This window comes from Notolepis coatsorum (assembly GCF_963971535.1).
Source record: "Notolepis coatsorum genome assembly, chromosome: 2".
NCBI lineage: Eukaryota > Metazoa > Chordata > Actinopteri > Aulopiformes > Paralepididae > Notolepis > Notolepis coatsorum.
The window spans coordinates 54,479,290-54,489,715 of NC_140166.1; the positions used below are offsets into that span (position 1 = coordinate 54,479,290).

Here is a 10,426-nt window from a genome sequence, read left to right on the forward strand (position 1 = left end):
ACACATTGTCTGTAATGGATCTGCCAGGCACACAGTAGGTTTGATCTTTATGTACGATTTCCCCAATCACCTCCCTGAGTCTGTTGGCCAGGGCTTTCGACAGGAGCTTGTAATCCGAACAGAGAATCGCAACAGGCCGCCAGTTCTTAATGTCTTGCAGATCTCCTTTCTTTGGTAACAAAGTTATCACCGCTCTCCTGCAGCTCAAAGGCAAGGACATTTCCTCAAAGCTCTCATTGAGCACCTCCAGCAGATCTTCACCCATCTCCTCCCAGAAAGCTTTGTAAAACTCAATGGTCAGTCCATCAATGTCAGGGGCTTTCCCCCCCTCCATTCCCTGCAGTGCAGTGTACAGTTTGTTCAGACCCAGAGGGTCCCCAAGACCGGTATTCTCTTCCTCAGAGATCTTCGGAAGCCCCTCACAAAAAGAATCAAACAGCGGTTCATTCTCCTCATATTCACTCTTATACAACTGTGAATAAAAACTCGCAGCTTCCTGACGAATCTCTCCGTCCTCTATTAGCTCTCTTCCTTCAGCCGTTCGCAGAGTGTGCAGAAAACGTCTATGCCCATTCTTCTTTTCCATACCAAAAAAGAAACTGGAAGGTGCATCCATCAAATTAGCACTTTGGAACCTCGACCGAACCAATGCTCCCTGTGCCTGTATGCCTAGCAGATCCTTAAGCATATTTTTCTTGGATTTTAGAACCTCAAAATATCCTCGACTCCGTGTGGACTCAAACATATTCTGAAGGCCCTCAATCTCAGCCTCTAGATCCCTCATTGACCTTGTAATGCCCCGTGTGACATTAAGAGTGTATTGCTGACACAACTGTTTAATTTGAACTTTCCCACAGTCCCACCACTGCCTCAGGGACATAAAATCCTCTTTTTCACCCCTAAACCTTTTCCCAAAAAAAATAAAAGTCTCCTTAAAATTAACATCACACAGTAATGTGGAGTTAAAATGCCAATATGCACTCTTTGGTTTTACCCTTGAAATAAAAACATCACTTAAAACCAACGAATGATCAGTAAAACCCACAGGCATAATTTTACACACCTTAACAACTCCACAATGATGTTTAAAACAATAAAACCTATCCAACCTAGCTAGAGAAATAACATTTTCTCTAACATGAGTCCAAGTATATTGTCTCTTGTTGTCATTTAACCTTCTCCAAATGTCCACAAGATCATGCGTCTCTACTATTTGATTTAAAATCCTCTGCAATTCTCTGTGAGGTTCAATGTGGTTTCTGTCTAAAAAATTATTCTGAGTGCAATTAAAATCACCACCCAGAAATAAAAAATCATCAGAATTACAACCCCTCAGAGTGACATTGAGCTCATTTAAAAACAAAGCTCTCTCTGAACCAACCAAGGGCGCATAAATATTAATAAAAACCATAGTATGCCTTTCAAACTTGGCTGTTACTACCATCAGTCTCCCCTCCACTTTCAACTGTATATCATAAGACAAAGGTACAAAACGTTTTGAAAATAAAATGCCAATCCCCCCACTCACTGAGGTCAGGGAGTTTAAAAACACCTCACCCTTCCATTCTGTATTCCAGTCTGTTTCATTTGACATATCACTATGCGTTTCCTGCACCAACATAACATCAATGCTTTTCACTTTGATCATTTCATATAACAGAGCTCTTTTCTTTATGTCCCTTGCCCCATTCAAATTCAACGTGGCCACTCTAAAATGACTGCTCATAAAAAAAAAGAGTAAAACACCCACGTGAACAAAATCACCAAAACAACAAAACTATACCGATTCCCCCCCATCATCATCTTCTTTGTTGAGGTCCTTCTTAACCCCCTGTACCGAAACCCTCAACCGGTAAAGGGACACCTTAAAATGTCCATCCCCAATTGACAACACACCAGTCCTTTCAATTGGGACCTGAGGTAAGAAAAACCGTGAGGTCAAGGAGCAAAAAAAAACACTCTCTCCATGTCCCTTGCCCCCAGTGGCGGCTCTACCACTAGGGGCGCTCGGGCGCCGCCCCCCCCCTCAGCTCCTACCCTGGTTATATGAGAGAACAAGAAAAATAAGTTTTTAGTTTTTTGTTTTAAAGCCCTATAAATAATATAAACATGTTTAAAATTAATAATATTTACTCATTTTAAGTATGTTTGTGTTTCCAATGCACAATATAACGTTATTATATTAAAAAAGAAATACTCGTTTTCTTGAACAGGAAGTGACGTTTTTTTTTATTTTTTCGTATTTCTCGCCCGGGCTAGAAGCGATAGCGCTCTGAGTGCGCGTCACAGTTTGATCGCTGTCTCCGTCACAGCCAATCAGTGCATACGGCGTTGTGCGTTGAAATATGACTATTATGTTGGAATCCGAGCGCGATTTGAAGCGGTCTAGCCAGCAGCGTGAACTTCCGTGAAGAATTTCCATAGCCGCATTTCGCGGAGACGCTCTCTGATTGGCCGACGCCAGTATTTTTTTCCATGGCAGAATTTCACAGAGACGATCTCTGATTGGCCGAATCCAATTTCTAATGTTCCAATTCTAGCTTCTAGCTTGGTTCCTAGGTTGGTCCTAGGTTGGTCGGTGGAGATAGTTGTGTTGTTGTGAGATGCATGCAGCTGTTTGTCTTAGACGAGCGTGCCGTGACTGCAAGTTCTTTAGACTGTTAAGCTTAGGCACTCTTTCAAAGTTGGTTAAGGTTAGAGTTTGTCTTAGAGCATGGCGATAGAACGCCAGGTAGTTTGCAGTCTGTTCGAGCGGAAATGGACAAAGGAATGTACTTGTTGAGTGTTGTGCTAACGAGCTCAGCTAACACTTGGCTAACAAGCTATATGGCGGATTATACACGTTTATCAAGCTCTCCTGCCCTGGACGTTTCAACTAAACAGTGAGTCTCTCTCTCTCTCTCTCTCTCTCTCTCTCTCTCTCTCTCTCTCTCTCTCTCTCTCTCTCTCTGTGCTTAACGTTAACGTTTGTAAATCGTTTTTTTTAGGAGCAGTACTACTGCTGGCCATTCATGAAGCGAGACATTGCTGATTGTTTATTTATTTTATAACACAAGACTATGACTACCAACTGCCTAGCCAGCCGTGTATCAATCTTGGATGCAATAATAACGTTACTTACCACACTGCCTATGTCGATGGCTCATTGATTTAACTACTGCAGCTCTCTCGGATTGAAAATACGTGGATTATGGCTTGTTCAATATCGTCTATGTTTGAATGAATGAATGAATGAGAACTTTATTAACAGATTGCAGAATGGGTACAATACAGTACGGCTCAATACACACAATTGTTAAGGGGATGCAGACCAGAGAAAGACGTTTGTCTTGTTTACATCAGGGTCCCAGATTTTCGATTCATATCGATAGTTTAATAGCTAGCCTTGGCTCGTTTAACAATATGCAAAATATGTGTACAGCCCTGTACTCATACTGAAGTTATTCTTGGTATATAATAGGTCTGATTGTGTAACGAATTGATTCCACGTCGCGCTGTGTGTGAGAGAGAGAAGGAGAGAGGGAGAGATCTGCCTGTGTTTGTAGACGGGCGAGTTTTGTTTCTAACTTTTCTATTTATATATTGTGTTTCAAGTTGTGAATTAGAGTCTAGACTATACTTTATTTGACTGGTTGTGTGTTGTTGTAGTAACAGCTGAGCGACTTGTTCATAAGAGCCGATTCATTGCCGTGAGCGTGAGTCGAATCGCTCACGTCTTGCCATGAGTGTTGCGTGGTACTGTACTGTACATGTTTGCATTTTGCAAAATGTTTGGTATAGCGCCCCTAGTGGCGAAGTACCATGCTTGCCCCATACAACAAACAAAACAAAATCCACTCTAAAAACACCCCCATTAAGAAAAATAAATAAATAAACAACAAAAAAAACAAAAAACAACAAAACTACACTGAGTCCACTCCGTCCTCGCCCTTACTGGGGTCACGCTGTACCTTCTGTAAAAAATTTCTCATCCTGTACATCTCTGTTTCAACAAAACTACCATCTCCTTGAAACCTCATATTTTTCCTTGCTGACACAATAAACAACGCCTTGTCTGGAAAATAATCAGTTATCTCTACTCCCCTCCTATTTTTTGTCGCCTGTAAAAAACCTTTCATCTTCACCAATGAATAGCCCTCAATGCCTGTATTAGCTGCATCACCCTCAAATTCCTCATCATCCTCATCAGCGCCCATCTCCGACCATATACTCTCTTGTGAACACTGTGTGCTGCTGAGTACTTCCTTCACATCTGCCTTCTTAGCTTGAGAGCTTGACAACTCAACTATTTCTAGCTTCCTCTTCTGCCTAACAACCATCATCCCGTCTTCCCCCTCTTCCATGTCAATATCCTCTACTTCTTCCACCCTGACCCCCCCAACCGAGTCCTTTGACCCTGTTCCTTCAACAGTCCCACCTTCCTCCTGCCCATTCATCTCATCCACACTGATCCCAGCCCTTCCACCCTGTTCCTGCAGCTCAATGACCTCCACCTCATGTTTACTTCCATCCTCCGTAAACCTCCCTACCACGACCCCCCCCCCCCCCCCCCCCCTCATTCTCATCCCCACCAACTGTCCCCTTTACTTCAACAGGTCCACCTTCCTCCTGGCTGTTTATCGTGTCCCTGTCGACACAAGCCCCCCCACCCTGTCCCTTCAGACCAACTACAGCCACCTGTTCACTCCCATCCTCTGTAATCCTTTCCACCACGACCCCCCCCCCCCCCCTCATTTCCATCCCCAACATCTGTCCCTTGAACCACAACAGTTCCACTCTTCTCCTGGCTATTCAACGTGTCCCGGCTGACACTAGCCCCTTTACTTTAATCAAATCATCCACAAAGAACATGACACCCCCATTCATCCTTGCCGCGGACTTAACGGCCGGAGCGCCTACTATTTTCGCAACAGCGAGACTACAAGTCTCCACTGAACACGGAAAAGCCGGCGAGACCTTGAAACCATGTTTCCTGGTCAAACGTGCGAAGTCCATTGTCACCGTGACAGCAGCCAGCTGCCCAGGCGAGCACCGACAACGCTACCAGCTCACCACCAACACACAACCAGTCAAATAAACTACAGTCTAATTCACAATTTGACAAACAACATAAAGATAGGAAAAGTTTAGAAAGACTCACGCGTTCCGCAAACTCTCGGCAGCACCCACACTCAAACCACCCGCTCCACCATCCACACGCATGCGCACAGAGAGAGAGAGAGAGAGAGAGAGAGAGAGAGAGAGAGAGAGAGAGAGAGTTAATGGATGAACGGTAGGAGAAAGAGAAAGAGAGAGAGAGAGTTAATGGATGAACGGTAGGAGAAAGAGAGAGAGAGAGAGAGAGTTAATGGATGAACGGTAGGAGAAAGAGAAAGAGAGAGAGAGAGTTAATGGATGAACGGTAGGAGAAAGAGAAAGAGAGAGAGTGAAAGTTAATTGATGAACGGTCAGAGAGAGAAAGAGAGAGAGAGAGTTAATTGATGAACGGTCAGAGAGAGAGAGAGAGAGAGAGAGAGAGAGAGAGAGAGAGAGAGAGAGAGAGAGGGAGAGGGAGAGAGAGAGAGAGAGAGAGAGAGAGAGAGAGAGAGAGAGAGGGAAAGAGAAAGGGGGGGGGGGGTCATGTTGTGTCTGTTCACCAGCTGTCTGTGCAGGTCTGAGCACGAGGCAACACTTCAGGCTGCTTCTCTCTCGCTCTGCTGACCCAGTGACCTATATGAATTGAAAATGGGGGACCCTGATGTAAACAAGACAAACGTCTTTCTCAGGTCTGCATCCCCTTAACAATTGTATGTATTGAGCCGTACTGTATTGTACCCATTCTGCAATCTGTTAAATAAAGTTTTCATTCATTCATTCATTCATCATTCACCCTGTCTAGCTCCCTGACAGAGGACAAGCTAATGGAGGCTCCCCGCTGTGTTAAACACACACTCACACACATACTGTACACACACACACACACTCACACACATTCTGTATGCACACTAGGGCTGACCCCTATTAGTTGAATAGTCGACTAATCGATCGAAAGGAGCCGTAGTCGACTGCCAACCAACAATGCAAAACAAAAAAAACAAAAAACTATTATACTTAAAAAAAAAGAAAATTTATTATTATTATTTATTTTTTTTATCATTCTTTCCAAAAGAAAAGAGGCCTAGAAGCGTGGCTAACGCTAATGGCGCGCATACCAGAGGCTAACTGCCTAATAAAACAGGCACAGAGGCACTGAAAGAGGATTTCACCCATCTAATGAACACACTAGACTAGACAAATATCAAGATGTATCCATCAGTGGACCAATTGCATGCCCAATTGCAATTTCGGCCAATCAAAGTCAGCTATCCAAATCCTTAGTCGGGGACAGCCCTAATGCACACACACACACTCTCTCTCTCTCAGGCTCCCCGCTGTGTTAAATCACACACACACACTCACACACATACTGTACACACACACACACACACACACACTCACACACATACAGTGTACACACATAGGCGGCGGGTGAGATTCATATTTGGGTATTGCAATATCGCACGGAGCGTGCACAATTTCCCCTTTTTTGTCAATACACACACCCACTAGGCCAGGGGTCGGCAATAGGCGGCCCGCGGGCCGTCATTGGCCCGCCAGTAATAATTTCTGGCCCGTCAGATTATTTTGAGAATATGATATTTATTTTACGTGCGGGAAATATTCACTCGGGACGCCAGAGTGTCTTTGTGAAGCTGTATCTATCTACCGGTAGTCATCAAAAGCATGTCTGTCACTATAGCCAATTGACATGCTAGAAATGGTCACGTGGACTGGGAGAACCAATGGAATAGTCCCACCGGGCCGTGTGTATATTTCCCTAACGCACTTTCACTTCCACGTTCGAGATGCGAGTGAGTAACAAAATGTGTAAAAAAAAAAAAAAAAAAAAAAAAGTCTTTTGGATAGCTTCTTTGCAACGGGGAAATATAACGCTTCTTTTAATAAACCAAATATGGGTTTATCGCAACAGGTCGGTGATTCTTGCGTGCCGAGCCGACGTCCTCTCTGCATAATATGTGGCGACAACAACAACAACAACGAGGCAATGATGACAACTGTGTTCAAGTTGGCAGATAAAGTAGCTGCATTCAATCTGGAATTGGAGGGCGGCGAGTGGATATTTGACATGTTTCAAACATTAGCAGGGATTTTGGAGCCAGGGGCAGTTATGGTGAGTCGTGTTTTCATGCATTCTGACCTGCTGTTCATGTGTTACTTATGCACCCACCGCGGTGATCTGCAACAGCTGATCTGCTGTTCATGAATGAATGAAGGAAAACTTTATTTAACAGATTGCAGAATGGGTACAATACAGTACGGCGCAATACACACAATTGTTAAGGGGATGCAGACCAGAGAAAAACGTTTGTCTTGTTTACATCAGGGTCCCCCATTTGCGAGTGCTCGCTTATGCCTGTGTTTTTTACTGTTGTGAAGCACTGTGAACTGCAACCTCTGTATGAAAAGTGCTATACAAATAAAGTTATTATTATTATTATTATTATTATTATTATTATTATTATTATTATTATTATTATTATTATTATTATTATTATTATTATTATTATTATTATTATTATTATTATTATTATTATTATTATTATTATTATTATTATTATTTTTTTTTTTTTTATTTTTTTTTTTTTTTTTATTATTATTATTATTATTATTATTATTATTATTATTATTATTATTATTATTATTATTATTATTATTATTATTATTATTATTATTATTATTATTATTATTATTACGTGTATGCACCCGCCGCAGTGCTGCATTTTTCAATATCAGTATATTAAATTAGCCATTGTTTTTAGTCCTGGCCCGCCAATCAAAGGCTTGGGGAAAATCTGGCTCGTGGCCAGACCTAATTGCCGACCCCTGCACTAGGCTATGCGAGGCGAGCCCCACTCATTTAATATATAGTGCAAAATTAAGTGTTCAAATGAAGGCATCCAATAATAGATTAACCATTGTCTTACCTTAATGCAGCAACATTTGATGAACTCTGACTCTCATCATGTCCTCTTACACTTAGAGCAAGCCCTTGTATGCCAAGATAACGCCTCCTCCGGTGATCCGTAGTTGTGCCCAGGTGCAGCTTCTAAATTACTTTGTTTATATGCCTTGGAAAAATACCGTATATCCATTTAGCTTTTTGAAATTTGACTCAAAATAGCGCGCTGGTGTTCGCTACAAAGGATCGGCGGGCGGAGATTCGGAACGCAGATGTTTACTTTACTCGGCCTGCGGGATCAGGATGATCATATGAATGATGTGATTGGCTACATTATTTAACCTGAGCCTATGCATGATTGGTTACTGCCTGCAGTCTGGAATGTTAAACGGCCACCACACCTACTGCCATTGACACCTCGGTTGGCCGACCCTTGCGTATTGTCACCACCGGGCTGCAGCAGCACACACACACAATATCGTAGCCTAGGCTGCCTATAATAATGCGCAGACTGGGGCTGCTGGTTTGGGTAGGCATAGCCTAGCCTGGCCTATTATACCCGCCGCCTATGTGTACACACACACACACTCACACACATACTGTACGCACACACACACACACACACTCACTCTCTCTCTTCATACACACACTCACACACATACTGTACGCACACACACACTCACATACTGTACGCACACACACACTCACACACATATACTGTATGCACAGACACACTCTCTCTCTCTCTCTCTCTCTCTCTTCAGACAAATCCCTCTTCCCACCAGTGACTCATCCTTGACCTCGCTCATCCATCTTTTCTTTTTCTTTTCAATTCTTTCTATATATATCTCGTTGGTTGTTATTCACCCCCCCCTCTCTCTGTCCTTCAGAAGGGTGGTTCGGCCCACGGCTGTGGTCAGCTGAGGGTGGGACAGACCATCCTGGAGGTCGACGGGGTGACCCTGAGGGGGCGGGAGCACAGGGACGCCGCACGCATCATCGCCGAGGCCTTCAAGACCAAAGACAAGGACCACGTCGACTTCCTGGTCGCTGACTTTTAACTCCGCCCACCTGCAAGGACTCTAGCAGGGACGTTTTGCACTTTCTCACACAGCCCCCCCCCCCCCCCCCCTGGCAACCAAACAAACAACTTAAATTTTCCAAACCTCCATATATAATATATCGTTGCCCCTCAGATGTCGTTATCTATTGGAAGTATGGGGTCAGGGGTGTTACAATTGATCTATCTCAACCCCCGCCCTCTTTTCTTGATCCTCCAAGCGACAGTTGTGATTGGAGGACCAAGAAAGGAGGGCAGGGCTTAAGATAGGTGCATTGTTGATGGCACCTTGAATGTTTTGCACAAGTCTCTGAAATGAAACAGGTGACACTGAAACTTGCCTTCGAAGCTCACCGATGTATTATAAACAATGACGAGAAAACCCTCACTATTACTCTTATAAATGCCCGCTCTATTATGGAAAGATATATCGCCAAATAATATAGCATGTCTAATACTCTGCCTTAATAAGAGGACTATACCAAGAGTTTATATTGAATTGAAGCCTTTTAATAGTTCTGTCAATGAGTACGTTATGACTCAGAAAATCAAACCCGCCCCACTGTTCCTCCCTGTAGGTTTTGTCCTTTGCACTGAAGCAGTGGCTCGGTTCTCAATGTAAAATGGTGCTTTTGTTTTGAAAACTAGTTATTTTAAAAACAAGTTATTTTAACCCTTTCACTACCACACTAGAGAAGGTTAACCTTTCACTACCACACTACAGAAGGTTAACCCTTTCACTACCACACCCACACTACAGACGGTCAACCGTCTCTGTAGTGTGGTAGTGAAAGGGTTAACCTTCTGTAGTGTGGTAGTGAAAGGGTTAACCTTCTGTAGTGTGGTAGTGAAAGGGTTAACACTTTGTCGTGTGGCGGTGAAAGGGTTAACCTGCTGTATTGTCGCAGTGAAAGGGTTAACCCGTTGGTAGTGTGGTAGTGAAAGGGTTAAGTTGAATTATACATACTCTTGCCACCTCGACAAGTACATTTTGTATTATCGGTTTAATATCAATATTGCCCCACGTCCAATAGTAGTTAGAACACACTAGCTGTATGATAGATTGTGTTAACATAGCTTAAACCCACTCCATCCACGACTCATTAGGGGGTAACTTTTTGTAACATTGATTAACACGTTGGTTGCCTAAGGTTAAATTCATGATATACCATAGATTGCCAGCGCTATTTGTCTATGGAGAAAGTCCCCTTCTTTGCAGGGCTATAACTTTTTAAATTCTATTGCTACATTGCCATTATTAGGGCCCATTCAAAGTCCTATATGTATTGTTCATTGTGTAGCAACGTTAAACTTTTTCATTCACATATTCATAGTAAAGTATGGCCTAATGTATAAGTATGTTTTCA

The 10,426-nt window shown here is 43.0% G+C and overlaps 1 protein-coding gene across 1 annotated transcript in view; it reads left to right on the top strand.

Annotated features, from left to right (window-relative positions):
* whrnb (whirlin b) overlaps positions 1-9,060 on the top strand; it is a gene marked incomplete at both ends in the record, with an annotated part of 126,376 nt that extends 117,316 nt beyond the window's left edge. The window contains one exon of the mRNA XM_084308149.1: positions 8,890-9,060. Coding sequence (XP_084164275.1) covers positions 8,890-9,060 — 171 coding nt within the window. The remainder of the gene's footprint in view (positions 1-8,889) is intronic.
* Positions 9,061-10,426: the final 1,366 nt, after the last annotated feature.